The sequence below is a fragment of the Polypterus senegalus genome, chromosome 7, assembly GCF_016835505.1.
Source record: "Polypterus senegalus isolate Bchr_013 chromosome 7, ASM1683550v1, whole genome shotgun sequence".
NCBI classification, from domain to species: domain Eukaryota; kingdom Metazoa; phylum Chordata; class Cladistia; order Polypteriformes; family Polypteridae; genus Polypterus; species Polypterus senegalus.
Window position 1 is genome coordinate 126,325,565 of NC_053160.1, and position 19,575 is coordinate 126,345,139.

The window sequence follows — 19,575 nt, forward strand, 5'->3', positions numbered from 1 at the left end:
TAATCTTTTCAAGGGAAAAAAGCTAAACAAACATGAAGACTGACATAACAAGTTCAATGAAAGAGTCAAATTCTATGACTGATACCATACACTTTGCCCTCCAACACAACACCTAACCATTACTGAACCTGAAGGGTAAAAGGCTTGTACCCTGTGACATTGAGCGAAATGTAGGGACCAGAATTTGGAGTATTGGGCCAGTCCTCTGCATTGAATACACTCACGTGTATACTATGTCACCCATGTGCACCAGAGGATTGCCATCTGGGCACACATAAGATATGAGGGTACCACCCTAAGATGAGAGGGGGCACTGTCACTTACAGTCAGTCTCCGTTTTTTCACAAAACTTTCGAGAAGCCACTCCTTGAGGGCAACAGAGCCAGAGCAGCCCTGTCCCTTCCAGACCTTCTGGTATAAAAGGGCGACACTCCTGGAAGGTTGCATCTCCATCTGGACTTAAGAGTTTGACTAGCAAGAGACAAACTCAGATAAATAGTCTATAAGAACACTACCAGAGCAACTTAGAAGGCAAAAAGTCAACAATTTACTTTTGTTTTAATAAAATGGGTTTGCCCAGTTAGCACCCCAAAAATTTTCAGACTTGCCCTGCTACAACTGGGACAATTAACATAATCAGCAAGTAATAGGGATATGGAGGGAAACTGTAAAACTGTGGGAAAAAATCCATGTGGACAGAGGGATAACTCAAACAGAAAGCTAGGATCTAAACCCAATTTCCCAGAAGAGGGAGTCAGCCGTGGCATAATATATGACATAATGTTATCATCCAACACAACAACAAAATTCATCCTTACACAAAATACTACTTTAATTGACTTGGTTTCCAAGAACTATGACCTCAACACGAAATTACAGCTTATTTCTGCCTTTTCAGCACTGAAGAGGTTAAATGACATATGTTACCTTACACATTTCAATATGATTTGCTAAAGCAAAGCTGAAGATAGCAACAATCCTTTTGAGTCCACACTTAATACACACTGCCTTATACTTTGAAATCTGAGAGACAAATGTACAGTGCCCTGGACACAGTGAGATGTTACTGTCACTGTTATCGCTAGGTATCCCATTAGCATCTTTGTCCTTGGGGCACTACAAATGCCCTTTTCTCTTCACTGCTGGTTTTCACAGAGTTATAGAAGATGTGAAGGATGTCACTTCCCACTTTGAAGGAACACAAGGAAAAAGAGCCTGCTCTGCCCTTTCTTATATAGTTCCTCTGTGTTCTGAGACCTGTCCAAACTGTCATTAATGTAGACCATCAAGTACTTGTAGGAGTGGACCACCTGTACATCCACTCCTTGAATAGTGATAGGACACAGGGGCCCTTTGAAGCGGAGAAATTCAATAACCAGTTCGTTAGTTTTGCTGTTTTTAAGATGCAGACAATTGTTTCTGTACTAAGAAAGAACCTATACTCTGCCCCATCTCCTTTATCAAATCACCCCATAAGTACAGAATCATCGGAGAATTACAAACAAATAAGTCAAACTTAAAGTAAATTCGACTCAACCTCCACCGATAAAAAAGAGAGGAAGGCCAACAGACAGAGTAAAACTTTAAGAGTAGAAAAGAGGGAAGAAAATCCTTTTCTCCCAACATAAAAGCTGATTCTAAAATGTTATTGATTAGATCGCACAAGGTTATAACACTTTTGAACAGATACTCTAAGCAAGAATTAGATTTTTTTCCAATTTCAAATAGTGCAAAACAGTTACCCACTGAGTTAAAAGAGGTGGGCTAGGATTCTTCCAGTTGAGCAAGATAAGTCAGTCCTCAAGACTGATCAATACTTCTTCTGGAATAGAAGTAGGTGGGAGGTGAGGAAAATCGGGCAGATTTTGTTTAGCAAAGTTTATAATTTGGAAAAAATGGAAAAACTGTGTTGATGGGTTTATGTACAAATCTCTAATTGATTTAATCCTGTACGTTTTCCAAACATTAAAAACTGTTTAATTTTGAGAAGGTGGCAAAGGTGGTTATTGTGTAGAGGTGCCACAGATAAAAGCTTCTCTGTCTTTAAGTACTTCCTACATTGGTTCCATATTCTGAGTGAATGAAGGGCAATTGGGTTGTTAGTATATTGACAATAACTTGTATTTACTGGGGTACAACGCAAAGAATATACTCAAGGAAGTACTCCCCTTTATCAATATACCCCATAAGCACAGAATCATTGGAAAATTTCTGTAAGTGACATGACCTGGTGTTATAATTATTGCCAGAGGTGTACAGAGTGACGAGAAAAGGAGACAGGAATGTTTCCTCATGGTGCTCCAGTGTTGCTCACATTTTTAACAGAAACATAAGCCTTGAATCTCAGAAACTACAGTCTTCCCGACAGTCCCTTAGCTAGGACACCATAGACTCATCCACCTGCATATCTCTGCAATCACTGAGTTTAACCCATAACAGGAATGGCTATATGGTATTGAAAGAGCTGGAGAAATCAAAAAAACAATCCTCACACAGTGACAAGAAATATATATATATATATATATATATATCTTGTCACACATGTGCACATGGGAGGCAGCTAAAGGGCTTGAGTGAAGGCAGTTCTGAGGCATGCCGGGATGTGGCAGAGTGCACTGACTCTTTTTCTCCCTTTTCTGTAGACCATTCCCGGGTGATTCCACCTGGCTCTCTTGACGTCACTTCTGGGACCGAGCCAATGGAAGTAGACCTTACCGGCTCTGGCCCCTGTGATGTCACTTCGGGCTTGATCCAATGAATGAAGAACGTGGGCTTGATCCTTATGACCTCACTTCCTGTCTTCCCCTTTAAAAGCCTGCCCTTTTTCCCTTTTCCCTAAGTCTTGTTCTGGACTCAGTTGTATGCACTTCAGTGCGGATTATTTGATAAAAACGACTTTTGCAGCCGGGATACCATATTATATGGGTGGCTGCCCCAAACCTTTATCTGTTTATGTCTCGTTATTGTGACATATATATATATATATATATATATATATATATATATATATATATATATATATATATATATATATATATATATATATATAGTCATGCATACATGTCTGGTGACCACCTTCTGGGATGATAAGGGCTGCTGACAATGATATAGTCTTTTCCTTCTTCCTCCACGGCCAAAAAAAAAATGCCCAATAAATACAACTGACCCCGCCTCACCACCAAGAGGAAATTCTGCTCCTTCGAAGTCCAGCCCTATACGAGTAAATCTGGCCTGTTCCTGGAAGGTGCTGTCAGATACTAAATTAACTCTACTAAATTAACTCTTGCAGAGGAAAGAGTTATCAGCTGTCTTTTTTATTGTCATTAAAAGGCTTTACCAGAGTGGTACCTTAATCTTTCTTTAACTCCTTGTCTTTTCTGGTTGCCCGGCTACCCTTACAATATTTGTCTGCGGCATTTGTGAGCCAGTAGAAAAAAGAAAATATCAGAATTGTACAGATGCTATCACCAATCCCAACCCCCTACACACTCTACTTTTCAGCTTTTTTGTTTTCAGGTCAAGAAGTCTACAGATTTTTTTTCCTGAAATTCATGATGTCCTATTATATATTGACTATTTATTTTTGCTATATTCAGGTTATAAGACTCAGCTAGGTTTTTCATGCCTTACAGTGTACAGTATTGCTGCAGACAATATGTTGCTGTTCCATATGCCAGAGGGGGAGGGAAAGAAAGCTAGAAAGAAAAACAAAAGTGCTCTAGGCAATTTGGACTAGACTGATTACTATTCCACTAATGAATATCAACATATGTACTGGAAATGCCAGACAAAACAGAAGTGCATGAATCAGATGTTCACTTCTAAGCCAATACACAAGATACTTTGTGCAACATCTGGCACAACTATTTCTACACTTCAACAAAGATGCATTAGGCCTTCAAACTACAGACATCACCTACCACGTAATTCCCAGGAGACGCAGAAGAGTATGGTATCTAGAAGAAAAAAAAAAGAATGGAGGTTAGCTGCTATGTAATAACAAACCACTTCAGGAGGTATACTTCAGTGACTATTATCAAAACATATAAATCTGATTGATAACGAACTATAGTAAATTACTTCATTAAAGCTGTGTTCTGGTTTACAGTGCCATTTCTCGTAAGGTCCATTGTAAAGTGGCTTACAAAGAATTTAATAACATGGTGATTCAAATGAAATAAAACAATACATTGACAATGCATGCATTATAATAAAGGTAACCTAAATAGTACAACAAGGTCTAGAAGGTTTGTAAATTAGACCTTCCAATATTCTCCTGAATTTGCATTGTCAGTCATAGTTTTGCTGGGACATAATGTTTAAACTGGAAACATCAAGCACAAGGCACATGAAAGCAAAGTCATCTACACACTCAAACTCATTAAAAGGCCAATTTAGAGTCATCCTTGAATCTTTGAGGGGCATGGGATAAAAGCAAAGAACCCAGATCTACAGACTATATATGGATTGTGACCAAGTTACAAATTGAACTTGGGTGTCTCCAGATTTAAAGCAGCAGTGCTAATCACTGCTAATATTTTAAAACAAGGTCATTAAAATTTGAAAATGCCACAAATATTTTTTGACCATCATTAAACATATTTAAATATGCACTAAATTGCTTACTACAAGAATTAAATACTGTATATAATGGGCTAAATAATTAATGCAATGATACAGTTCTAGTAAAATAACTATCTTATCAAATTATATTAATTTCTCATTACTTACACATAGGAAGCAAGAGTTTTGAGGCAGAGGCAGAATTAATGAGTGAGGCAGTGATTTACATAAATGTGCATCACTGGAAACAATTTATGAAATCTTAATGCTATACACACACATATACTGTTTACATATATATATACATATACACACATATATACATATATATATACATATACACACATATATATATACACACATATATATATATACACACTGTGGACGCTGGCCCGGACACAGACAGACGGACATCTTATGTTCACCCAACACACGTTTATTTTTATAATTACAGTGCACAAACCCCAGTGCCTCCAGCACCGATCCCCCAATGTCCAGGCCACACAGTCCTTTGTGCCTCTCTCTCCTGGCCGCCTCTAGTCCTCCCTCCGGCTCCGTACTCTTCCACCCGACTTCTGCCAATGACTGGAGGGAGGCGGCCCCTTAAATGGGAACCCGAATGGGCCCCAGCTGGTTTCAGGCAATCGTTTATAGCCACACCCCAGTGTGGCGGAAGTGCCGGCTGCGCACCCAGAAGCCGTCTGGGTGTCCCCTGTCGTCTTCCCCCCAGCACTTCCTGGTGTGGTAAAAGTGCTGGGCTCCCGGGATATTTAGGCACTGGGGCGCCGCCTGGCGGTGGCCACGGGTCCCTACAGGGCTGGGCTTCCAAGCCCTTCACCCGAAGCCCCCAACATAACCAGGGCGGATGCCCCCTCGTGGTCTGGAGGAGGCACAAGCCCTCCTCCGGTCCTCCTGGGCGTCCCGGCCGGGGACCACAATACATATATATATATAGATATACTGTACACACATATATATATATATATATATAGATATACTGTACACACACATATATATATATATATATATATATATATATATATACACACACATATATATATATACACATATACATACACACATACATATAGTAGCGCATGTGCATCAGATGACCTCCTCACAGGCTTATTCGAGGTATGTAATATATAATAATGTAAGGTTTGATCATATAAGAGAAAAAAATGCCCAGTTTTGCTATGTTGTGAGTTGAAGGACAATTACAGCAACAATGATACAGAAGATGGTATGCAAGTTTTTTTAAGTATTGCCTATGTGAGAAATACATGAATAAAAGCACATTTGTATTTCAACATTAAAGTTTGATGATTTGCTTCTCTGTATCAAACCATTTATCAAACATCGAATCACACACATTGATCCTGTTGGAGCTGTGATGGGGCTTGCCATCACATGTTGATAGTAAATAATGATGCTGGCGTCACGTACCAAAACTTGAACACACATGCCACCCATGTTTTTCCTGGTACTGCAACTTGTTTATGCGTCGTGGTAATTTCTGATGATGTGCTCAGAGGACATCTGAAACCAATGCTGGGAATGTGAGGCAGCCATGATGTGTGCAGGTAAGCGTTAAGTGTAAACTGGCCCTTAGACCCCATTTGGTGGTGAGGACAGAGCTGTCAATGTTTATGATACAGGTCTTTTTCACTAATATTAAATAAAGCTGTTAGAACAGTCATGTAATTATACTTTTTAAAATTTACAATATGGAAAATTAACTCTCCAAAATTAAAAATGTAAAAAAAAAAACAAAACACAACAATGGGATCTTTATCATTTATTTTAAGCTTCAGATCAGTCACACAAATCTTTGTGTTGTTATTATCTTCAGTTTATTGCAAGCTGTTGTTGAATTTGCTGACAAAGTACATGTGTACTGAATTGACTTTAGCTGCAGGTGGAAGCTCCTGTTACACTCCTGCATCTTGAAGTACTTCATGGTAGATCATGAAGTGTGTTTTGGATCTTTGTTTTGTAGAAACCATTCTTTTTCTGGCTCCAGTTTCCTGACTGATTGTGCGACATTGTCCTCGAGTGTTACTTGATATTTAGTGGAATCCAGTATTAACTGTACTGAGTGTTTCCTGTGCCGCTAGCAGAAATACAACCTCAAAGAATAACAGATCCACTCCTGTACTTAACAGTAGGCAACATGTTCTGTTCTTTCAGTGATGCACCTGTTTTCTCCAAACAACCCTTTTGTATTTGTGGCCAAAGAGTTTCCTTTTGATGGCTCTTCCATAAAGGCCCTGTCCATGTAAGCAACACTGCATGGTAGAGCAGTACACCATCAATCCTTTTGCAGCTGAAAACTTCATGCAGGTCCCTTGCAGTCATATGGGCTTTTTTGTTTTGCCTTCCTGTGCAGCATACAAACTGTTCTATCTACTGTATCAGTGTTTTGGTCTTCCAGATCTTGCCTTGACATTCACGATTTCTCTTAACTGCCATTTCTTAATGACATTTTGGACTGTTGAAATTGCTAGCTGGAAGTGCTTTGATATCTCTTTATAGTCTTCCCCTGATTTGTAGGAATAATTTAATTTCCAGATTCTCAGTCAATAGCATAGAAGAGTCCATGGTTTTTGAATGTCGTACAAAGTTAGAAGACTCAAAGAATTTATTAGTCTCTGGAAGTGTCACCAGCTGACAATGCCTAATGATAACTCTTAACCAAACTTTCACCTAACGAGCTAAGCCACAGCAGAACAACAACCTATACTGTTCTGAGATGTTACCACTGAAAGCATGTCCAAACCTTTACAAATGCCACATTTACAAATATAGAATTGCTTTAGTTTGTTTGCTATGTAAGTTTTATTTAATATTTTTACATCAAATTTTAAAAAAATATGTAATTCGGCTAGGGTGTCTAAACATGGAGCTGTACATTAACACTAGCTGCCACTCCGAGTACTAAAAGGTTCACACCAGATATAACATAATTGTAAATAAATGCTGAAAAGTCTCTGATTATTCCAGGCACATTATTTTATTACTGTGTATGTAGGGGTGATATGTCTTCATTTCTTCCATTTGCACAACTTCTCTGAATTGTAGCTGGCATTCTGGACCAAAGTTGCCTGTAATAACTTGTCACTGAATGCTCATAGATTCCTAATTTTAAGGAAGGTTTGAGCTCAGAATAAGTTAGTAGGACAGAGGCAGAACTGTCTGTATAACGTTTACATGCTGCCATCCATTACTACTTTGTTTGACCCAAATTACATTGCAAGGAAACTGAAGTTATGAATAATCAAACAGTTCATTCAGAGTTGCTGCTGTACAGAGAGACTTGATTTTTACAAATCTTATTCCTGCTGTTGTTTTAATATTCCCTTTCAATTTAAACATTTTTGTTATTCATATGTAATTAATCATTTTGCAGTGGAGAATTTCAGATGTGTGAAATTTCCCATGTTTTTTTAAAAGTACAGTATTGAGCTGAAAACAAAAATAATTTCAGAAACATGTATGTGAAACGTTATGGACAATTAACCTCTGAATGTTCTAAAGCAGAAACTAAGGCTCTGTTTAATGTCATGGCAAGAAACATTGCAATCTCGAAGGGCCGTCTACTGACATTAATCATTTATGCAACCAGGACATGAAATATGAATGCTGATTCACTGAAATCCAGCTGCATTTGGCTGAGAACAAACACAAACACTATGAAACTCAGAACATCTTTAATCCATGATTTTCATGATGAGTTTCAGATAATATTGCAGAATAAAAAAAGGAATTTTGTTTTTCACTCTGCCTCACAAAACATAAACCAAACACGGGCCGATTGAGTTTGAAAATAAATCAGTTTTAAACCTTTTCTTAATACAGTGGAAAAAGAATGAGAATGTCGTATAGGTAACATCATTCTTTAGTATTTTCAATTCACAATGTTTACATTCAAAATTATTTGAGGAACCAATCAGCATCCACTGCTACTTTGTTGCAGGGGAGAAGGGACTCCCATGCTATGCTGTCGAGACTTAAATCTTTAAGGGAGTTTTGTGCTTATTGGTGGGGTTGCATAAGGTAATTTGGTTGGAAGTGAGTGGATAGGAAAAAAAAAACTGACTCTCATGCTAGAGCTGCAAGTCACATTTGCTAGAAAATGCCTGCAGGCTGAATGATCTGTAAAACTTGGATGGGTTAATTGTTAAATTTGATTTTTAGGGGATTGTTCTTGTATTTCAACCTATTCAACTTATGTTATTGACAATATGAGAATTGAGCAAGATAGAAATAATTCTGTGAGCATGATTTGATTCTATTAGGTATGTGTTAATAACAAATATTTAATACTACACCGAGGACAAAAAAAATGAGTACAAGCTTTGCTGCAAGCATTCCCTTACTCTAGTGCACCACATGCAGCTTAATATCTGATGACACGTGAAGTTCTTTTACAAAGACAAGGCCTGAGTTGCCTCGAAAGCTTGCATATTGTAATCTTTTTAGTTAGCCAATAAAAGGTGTCATTTTGCTTGACCTCTCACTAAAGACAAGAGACATAATGCAAAACAGTGCTTTGAGTTTTCACTTTAAGGTGACCAAAAAATTTGGGTAAGTATGACTGAGCACCCATCATTGGCATAACTACAGAAAGTATTTTCTTTATTATTAAGTTAACATTAAGTTAATGTTGCTCTCCTTCCCACACTTTCATAAGCCTAATTATGACACATCTCACTGATGGAGGTCATTTTTTGTTATAATCTTTACAAAAAAAAAACAAAAACAGAAAAAAAAACAAACAAGGGAATATTATAACAAGCAGAAACTGTAATAATAATAATTCAAACACCGCAACACTGATGTGCATATATGTCATCCACCAACTTGTCCTCAGAAGGGACAAAATATGTTATCAGTCCAGAAGGCCACTTATGTGTCATAAGTGGAGACACTGTCAATCAAGAGCAGAATGATAAAAGAAAAAAAAAAGATGGCAAAGAAAAAAGATGTCTCATGGACTACCCTTCATACAGCCCTTAATCAGTTGGACTGCATTAGATCAAGGCTGAATTGTGGAACTAGACAAATGATTGATCCATGTAGTAGAATTTAACAGACTGTAAAACAAGACTGTTATGTGGAAGGAGAAGACATATCAGGATGTTTTCTGGGAAAATGTTACAGCAAATGTACTGCCAAAGAAGCCAACTTCATAAGCCTCTGCTGGAGAGTAGAGTGAGATAAACAGAAAATGTTCACCAAAGCTTTACCGGAGTGGAGCTAGTCTTGGCAACTTGTTTCTTCCTTTTTCTCTTGCCTAGAGCTGATGCACCAACCACTACTTGATGATGCCCACTATATTATATATTATGACTTTACTGGAAGCTGCCTAACTATCGATAACCTAGCAGGAGTACATGTACAATGACTGTCTCTCCTTCAAATATAGTTACTGTCACTGACTAGTTTGAGGGAGCTCATTTTATTAATTTTTAAATGCTAACATTCTGGTACTGACTTGGGAACATTTACATAATAACACAAACTCCTACTTTTCAAGGGTATTATTGCTGTAAATTCCCATCTTCCCGACTGGTTAAAGTGAAGGGCAAAATTTTCAGCACATACAGTACAGTATATATTTAGCCAAAGATAGACAACACATGAGGATTGGATATACTGTACAATAGATAAAAATATCAGGTGACAAGACTTCAGCATAATTATGGCTTCTCCTAAGGTATCTGCACACCTTTGAAAAATCAAGAAAGAAAAATAATAAATCCCCCAACAATTAAAAAAAAGATTTATTTAACTGTCATGTTTATAAGCATGCAGGATATTAATCATCTTTTTTGATAACAAGTCAACGCTAACAGGACAAATGATGATACCATGTATTTTTCAAAGAACATCTTAAAAGACTACTAGCACATTTCTTACTAACTTATTAAAATCATATTACACATACACTATATACACAGTATATACATTGTAATGGATACCAGGCACTGGCTGGCATTCCGGCTGGGAGGCCAGTTTGTTCGAAGGGCGGAGGGAGGATAATTACATGGACTATTTACCTCCCCAACACACTAGGTGGCAGCCCACCTGGACGGTGGTGTCTCTGTGGATGCCCACAGGGTAAGCTGGGAGTTGCAGTTTGATAATGTAGCCCTGAGGTGTTACACATTCTTCCCATTTCAGGGTACATCCACCTGACCTGGAAGAACCTCCCGGGTCTGGCATAAAAGGAACCACTCAAACGCATTCAAACGAGTCAGAGTCGGGATGCAGTAGACAACACTTGTCTGGACAGAGAAAAGGGAAGAAGAAAAAGGTGGATTTGTATTGGCACGATCTCTATATTGAGGTTGGTTAAAATAAACCATCATTTGAGCTACAATATATATTGTTGTCGGTGTGTTGAAGGGTTTTGGGATTTTGTGGTGCCCTTTACTGGTCACTACAATAAATATATATATATATATATATATATTGTGACAGTAGGGGGCAGTAGCGCTCCCTTGAACCCTCAGGTACCACGCCAAACACCAGGTAAAAGTGCCACAATAATTATTTTTATTATAATAATTACATGCACTAAGCACCTTCCACTCCACACTACTCATAAATAACCACAATACTCCAATAACAATAATCAATCCTCCACTCCCAGACGCGTTGCCCTCCTACCACCCAGCTCAGCTCGCCATCTGGGAGCTCTCTCAGTCCTTTTATATTCCCTGACCCGGAAGTGTTCCCAATCCAACAGTCCACAAGTCCTTATTCCTTTTGGGTCAGGGTAAATATTGCTTTTCTTGACCCCGGAAGCCTGTCGCTCTTCCTGTGACGAACTTCCGGGTCATAGTGTGTAATTGAGTCCACTGGCCTAACGACAGCGACCCCCAGTGGTCCCCAAGGTATCCAGCAGGGCTGTGCATAAAAACTACATAGTCCATGAGGCCCTGCTGGAATTCGGGGCCCGTCCATGCTCTCGGGAGAGCTCCTCCTGGCGGCCTGGGGGTGAGGGCCAGAATATGAAGCTGGCCATCCACTACAATATATATATATATATATATATATATATATATATATATATATATATATATATATATATATATATATATATATATATACTAATAAAAGGCAAAGCCCTCACTCACTCACTAACTCACTGACTCACTCACTCACTCATCACTAATTCTCCAACTTCCCGTGTGGGTGGAAGGCTGAAATTTGGCAGGTTCATTCCTTACAGCTTCCTTACAAAAGTTGGGCAGGTTTCATTTAGAAATTCTACGCGTAATGGTCATAACTGGAAGCTGTTTTTCTCCATTTACTGTAATGGAGATGAGCTTGAACGCCGTGGGGGCGGAGTTTCGTGTGACATCATCACTCCTCCCACGTAATCACGCAGTACATAGAAAACCAGGAAGACCTCCAAAAGCGCTGAAGAAAACATGCATTATATAATTGAGAAGGCAGCGAAACAATAAGAAGCGGCGAGTGACATATACAACCATATTTATGAGTTCTGCTACTTCGGTAACAAAGCACGATGTAAACCTACACTTTAAATTAAGTTCATAGACAGGCTGCGCTGGCGTTTGTAATTTAGTGCCTGCCCATATAAGGCCGTCCGTCAGCGGCAATCCAATAGCAAACTCCCACTAAATATTCACGGGTTAAGGACTGTGCTTATGCAGAGGAAGATGAGATGGTCAGGGTGGTGTTTGGTACAAACTCAGCGAAACTGCGAGAGAAAGTTTTAAGTGCCAGGACTAAGGTAACATTAAATACAGCCATGGACATAGCGAGATGGCACCAGCACAGCTGGGAAACTTCGATGCATGTACACCGAGCGGCTCACGTGAACTGGCGCGTGCACAGATAAAAGCAACAGTTCCAAAGAGCGCTGAACAAAAACCGAATTACACAATTGAAAAGGCAGCAAAAAATATGAAGCGTCTGATACATACAAGCATATTCATAAATCCATCTACTGCGGAAACAAAGCACACGTTGGAAAAAGTCAATGTCCCGCTAAAGGAAGACAGTGTAAAAAAAACCCGTGCATGCAGTGTGTCAGGTCTCAGATGAAGAAGAAGACGAGCTGTTTATTGATGCAGTAAGCGAATCGATGAATGAAACCTGTCATCTTTACAGCGATTGACAAACACGGAATGTAACTTGAACACAACACATCCTACAAATACGAACCTGATTGAAAGAAATAATGATAATCAAATCCTTGATGACAGCAACACTCAGTAACACTCACAAAACAAATACTGTATATTGACAGTCATGTTACGTTATTTTTAAAATGTTCCCTTTTCTTTTTAGCTTTTTAACACACTACTTCTCGCTGATACGGGTATATATATATATGTATATATATATATATCCCGATCTACATACTCGAATAATGGATACTTTATTCGCCATCAATGATTGTTTTGGTAAAGCCATACTCAGTGTATTCATTAGATGAGCGGTAAAAAGTAAGAGCGAGGGAGGATGACTTATTGAGGCATGCAGGCTGTAGTCTTGCGTCAACTCTATCTGAATTGCGATCACATTTAAAAAAATATCTTTTCAAGTTCTATTTAGTCCATATGTGTCAAACTCAAGGGCGCGGGCCACATCCGCCCGGCGTAATTATATCCGCCCGAGATCATTTTATATACTGTATTATTGTTATTAATGGCCCGGGTATATGAAGCGCTGGTAACACAATAAACTACAGATCCCATAATGCAGCGCTTCAGCTGCCTTGCCGAACACTTACCACGTTAATCAAGTGTAGCTTATGATGCTGCAAGTTATTGCGAAGCTAGCTCACACGATGCTGAAGAGAAAAGTTGATTCTGAAAATAGAGCCTTTAAAAACCGATGGGAGGCTGAGTATATGTTTACTGAACCCGTGTGTCTCATTTGTGGAGCTAATGTGGCTGTAATTACAGAATTTAATCTAAGGCGGCACTATGAGACAAAACATCAGGGTAACCTGAATGCAATGCAGAAGATACAGAAAGCAGAATAATTAAATAAGAATCTGACACTTCAGTGGACGTTTTACCGTGCACAATCACAAAGTGATTTCAAGTGAAGCTGCTTTTATGGGAGACACAAATGCACCAGTGCAATTTGCCCCACTTTCCCTGTTGCCAAGTAATGTTAAACCAAGTCGTCACTACGGTGTTCCCAAATACGCACTTTGCTGATAATCTGAGCGCACTGAGTTTGCACGGCGCTTTGGTGACTTTGAAGAACAAAAAGTCCGTCTACATGCGGCTCGAACCTTGTGCATGTTTGGTAGCACATATCTGTGTGAGAAGCTCTTCTCAGTGATAAAGACTAACAAAACAGCACACAGGAGTCGCCTCACTGATGAGCACCTGCAATCCATCCTGAGAATCTCCACAACACAGAACCTCACACCAAACAGAAACGAACCTGTTGCCAAAAAAAGATGCCAGGCGTCCAGCTCTAAAATGACATATGAGCAAAGACAACTGAATGATTTGATTTGTTATTGCTGAAAGGAACACATTTTATTTATATTTCCAGGTTTTGTTATGCAGCATGTTCATATTTGAATTTGTATAATTTTGACAGGATATATTTTTATGGAGAGCAAAATCTTTTGGGATATTTAAAATCTAAGTTTATTTTTATATAAAATTACATAAGAGTAAAGAAATTTGAATGTTTGTTCTTTTAACGTTTACTTTATTTCTAACTTGTATAATTTAGACAGGATATATTTTTATGGAGAGCAAAATATTATAAGTTGTTTAAGGTTTGAGTTGATTTATTCAGGAATAATATTCCTGTCTGTTTTACCATTCCTACCAAAGATATTTCTGTCGACTAAATAAAAATTCCTTCTATTTAAAATTTAAATAGAACTTGAACAAATACGATAGTTCATAATATCCACGCAGACTTGCACGTAAGAGCGGAGTTATCCGTTTTAACAAGCAGCGTATTGCACTGATACGAAATAGCTGTGTGTGTATATATGTAGATATGTATGTATATGTATATATATGTTTATATATGTGTGTGTGTATGTATATATATATATATATATGTATTTGTGTGTATATATGTAGATATATATATATGTATGTATATATGTGTGTGTGTATATATATATATATATATATATATATATATATATATATATATATGACAGCAACACTCATCACTCACAACAGTGACAAAACAATTACATTGACAATCATGTTACGTTATTTTCAAAATGTTTCCTTTTCTTTTTCATTGCTTCTTTAACACACTACTTCTCCGCTGCGAAGCGCAGGTTTTTTGCTAGTCACCTATAAAATCCTGGGCGTCCTGGAAGAAGGCATCATTGATTTGCCAGAGTAACCGTGAGGTGCTGATGTCAGGGGTTTGATCCCTGTAAGAGAATGCAAAAGTGCATATACCTGACGAGCCCTAAAAAGGGTGAAACACATGTTGGATACTATTTGTGTTATTTGTCAGATACTGTATCACATATCTATGATCTGCTTCTCACAATTGGGAGGATGTGGCAGATATCTGCCAACTGGCACACCAACCACAAGCATTACCTGGTAAGTAACCACCCAACTAATCAGACTGCATTTCAGACCTAAGAATATACAGTATATAAATATATATACATACATACTGTACATACATACATACATGCACTAAGCTCACTGCCTTAGAATGGCAAACAATGTTATTAAAGACCTCAGACATTCTGCACAATCGCTTTATCTCTCACCTTTCCTCTGACATACAGTACAGGACCACTAACGCTCACAGCAGTAGATTCAGGGATAATTTCAACTAATGGATCTCAATGTAACTGAGCAGTTAATTATATATACATATATACTTTGTTGGCAACTAGTTTTTTTAAAAAGAGATTTACAGTATGTTGCGTCTGTTTTAGTTAAATGATTGGTACTTGTACTTGTTAATTGTACTAAGCTTTTGTTATCCTCAATGGCAGGCAGCATGACAATATCACATTCTGATGTGTTCTTCCAAATTTCACTGAGAATTCTGTCAGAAACACAGCAACATCTACCAACTTGCAGCAGAACAGAACAGAACACTGACAATGGTTACATCGACAAAACTCTCCATAGTCAAAAAAAAAAAACAAATTTTTAAATAAAATAGAAAATGTGAAGGACATAGCCTGATACTTATTTTTCTTCCTAGTTTCTTACATCAATTATTTCTCTCTTGAGAATAGTAAGATTATACAAGTTATGAGTCAAAACAAGCCTGAAACTAAAGGAAACAGAAAAGTGTCTTCTCTGATCACATTTGAGCCCCTGATACCAATACTGATAGCTAATGAAATCATAATATACAGTATTAGCTGGTACAGATAAAATATCACAGAAAAAATATTTAGTAATCTCACCAAAACAATTCTGCCTCATTATGACTTCAAGGTTTACAAATGTATAGAAAAGCTTGAGCATCCTGCATGGGGACTTTAGGGCATCATCTGCAATGGACATTAGGAAAGCCACTTTGGAATCCACAGTCTTGAGGTGATTTTGCTTACACAGCCATATTCTTATTTTTTTTAACAGACCAGTTCAGGAATACTTTACTTGCAAAATGTTCTCATTTTATGATGTAACAGATGAATGTTATACAAAATGCCAGCTACTCAGTTTTGGGAAATAAGTCATATTGATCACCTGCACTGCAGAGATCATTGAAAATGCAGTCAATACTACATTGAAAAAAATAAATTAATGTTATCTAATTTGTGAGTGATATTAATAAGGCCAGTAACACTATTTTCCACAAAAAAGAAGAAACATTATCAGATTGGGCCAAGTGAATAAATCTCATACAAGACACAATTAGTAAACAGGGACCTAAAAAGTCACAAATTAAAAGAACATGCTGTCAAGACCAGGTGGCAGGTTAAAACACTGCGCTGGCACATGTGTAAACAGAGCAGTACTCATATAAATTCAATATTATAATAGTGCTCCTCCCACTTGATTACTTGAAATAAATACAAAAGCATCAAAGTAAGATCCAACCCCAAAAATAACAAGGTTAATTAAATCGATATTCAAGGGTGAGAAAACAGAAAGAAAAAAACAATACAAATAAAAAGCAGCAAAACCTGACTATATTTGATTACCTATTTAAACACATATTTTTATTCTTACCCAGCCAGGTATTTGCATTTCTTGTTAGTTTCAGAAACATTTAGCAGTCCCTTTTATTTAAATGTAAAGGAAAGTAAAACAGCATCTGGACTGTCTGAACTTTGCTAACAGTTTAGTGTCCCATAATCTTCATGAAAGATCCTTTGCTGTCATTTACACAGTTAAATAAATCTACCTGGATGTCTGGTTGTCAACAGTTCCATTTGTCTGTACCTAGTAGCACTAGAGAATTACCTTCCATGGCACCTGCAGGTATTACATTCAATAAATCCATACATACTGACAGGCCTTTCTAAGTTTGGTTTTTACTTTTATTTGGGCACCTCTACAGGATTCTTCTTTAGAACCATTCCAACTAAATATTCGTTTTTTTCTTTCCAGCTGGTCAACTCATTGCAATGTTATATTAATATGATTAACTACTTAATCACAGTGTTGGTTGCAATTAACCATGATCACATTTTTCAAATTGCTTATTTACTGTAAATGCAATATAAATGGGTTCTAATTCAAAAATAAGTATGTAACACAAATAGGTTAACACAAAATTAAATTGAAATAAAACTACATTGATTAATAGCCTGTCAAAGGGCAAATGTTACTTTTTATTAACTTGTTTTTATTAAGGATTCCATATTCAGCTCCTGGACAGCCATGGTGATAGAAAGTTATGTTTCAATCAGATTCTTATCTACAGGGTGGTGCAGATCTAATTATGCAGATCCAGATCGTCTGGATGACTTTGATTTATGCAGGGACGATTCCAGTTTGGCACAAAGACAATTCTTCATGTCGTCAGTTCACACACTTCGCGATGGTCCAGGATTTTTCAGGTGATTTTCTATGTAATAAACTTAGTAAGTTATAGCATAATGAAAATTGCATAATTAGGTCTGGACCACCCTATAGAAGCTGTTATTGGATCTTCTTGTTAACTTGATATTTCGGATTACTTTAATTCCTTGTCTTTAAATTGTTCAAACTCCATAGTTGTTTCAATAATGTCAGTAAGGATCAAAGTAATGGTTCAAAGTTTTCAGACTTTTAATTAAAGCTGAAGTTACATTATTTGAGCACAGAACAAAGGGCTATTCTTACCACTTTAATTATTGTGGCAATTGTTAATGATTACTGTGCGATTACTAAACTGTTTTCATTCTTTTTTTATTCTTGATAACTTGAGGTTGCACTTGACATCATTGCCATCTTGATCAAGTTGTTCTATTTGACTTTGGAATAACACCTTGAAATGGATGTCATTATTATTAACTAATCCAGCATCAGTTTTTCATCTTATTCTGTAAACATGCTCAACAGTTGCCATCACGTTAGTGTGCTGGTAAATGTCCAATGACAGATATTTGATCAAAGGCAGACAAGATTTGTGTAAATTTGAATTTTGTTTTTTATTCTCCAGTGAAACCTGGACTTAGCTTAAGATACAGTATAAGCTTGTGTTAACTTAATGTGTTACCATAATGACATAATCCAATGAGAGAATGCTTTATGCACATGGTTGCTGCTTTTTGCTGGTGCTACATGATTTTTTTTTTTTTGGTTAGGTTTTGGCAGTGAATATTTTTAACTGTAGTTAGAGGTTTTGACACTGTCTCAATATCAGTTAACAACTTTGCATTTTGTGGGGCAAGCAAATCTGTAGTTTGGGTTTTGTCAGAGTATTTGCTCTTGTATAATTTGGATGTCACAACACTGCCATGCTGATCAGACACTCAATCATTGCAGCTTCAAAGTCTGAACTTTTATCCTTGGCTAAACTCTAGAACATATAGCATGACTTTTATATGTCAAAAGGAATTGTTTGTTAAATTACACAGCCTGCCATAATTGTATACCTTAAGAGTGTGAAAGTTTTTCATTTGAATATACAGTCTGAATATACTGTACAACCTTAACAACAAAAGTGAATAACTTCATGATGTCATCTTACAATAGAAATTCAACTTGTGCAAGACATGGGAAAAGCCAGATGAACATTTAAATTTCAATATGTGTTCTCCCATAGGTTACAAATATTGCATATTAATCAGTCATGTCCTTCAGGAAGGGGCGGTGGCTTTGCTGTTATTTATAGATCTAAATTAACAGTCAGTGAAATTGTTGTTATTATTGCACCATGTTTTGAAAGTTTTGCACAAAAAATTATTTTAGTTTCTCTAATCTTACTTGTACTTATGTATAGGCCTCCCATGCCCAACCTTGTGCTCTTCATTCAATTTGAACTCCAGGTTTTTCATAGTATATATTTTTTCTGCTGGTGACCTTAATATCCACAAAGTCGGTCCAAGTTATAGTTAGGCAGTGAATTTTCAGACATTCTTCATTGTTTCAACCTCTTACAGCAAGTTACATTTTCTGCATATAAGAAAGGTCATATTCTGGATTTGGTTTTCACTGCAGGTATAGATATATACAATCTTGTGAGTACTGAATGGAGTATTTAAGATTATAAACTAATGGCATTATATTTTATTCAAATGTTCCATTGAATCAGTCTGCACAAAAACATGTTATCTGATTTAGGAATATTAAAAACATTGATAATGCTCTCTTCTCTAGCTTTGTTATTGAGCCTTTATGGATCACTACAATTCTGTATTTCCATTTCTTTTTTATCAGTTTGTACCTATGAAAAAAATGTTCTACATGGAAAAAAAAGTAAATTATGTACACTTAAAGCTAAAGGAAGGTAACTTGAATGACAATATAAAAAAGAGTCAGGTCTTACCGTTTATAGACACATGTTTGAATGACAGCAATGAGAATACATTAACAATCTCAAAGCTGCCAGATCATCATAATA

At 37.1% G+C, this 19,575-nt stretch overlaps 1 protein-coding gene across 9 annotated transcripts in view; it reads right to left on the reverse strand.

The window, feature by feature from the left end:
- ssbp2 (single-stranded DNA binding protein 2) overlaps nt 1–19,575 on the reverse strand; it is a 695,743-nt gene that overhangs the window by 83,897 nt on the left and 592,271 nt on the right. For all 9 annotated transcript variants that reach the window (XM_039759281.1, XM_039759275.1, XM_039759279.1 and 6 more), the window contains one exon: nt 3,921–3,956. In XM_039759281.1, coding sequence (XP_039615215.1) covers nt 3,921–3,956 — 36 coding nt within the window. The remainder of the gene's footprint in view (nt 1–3,920; nt 3,957–19,575) is intronic.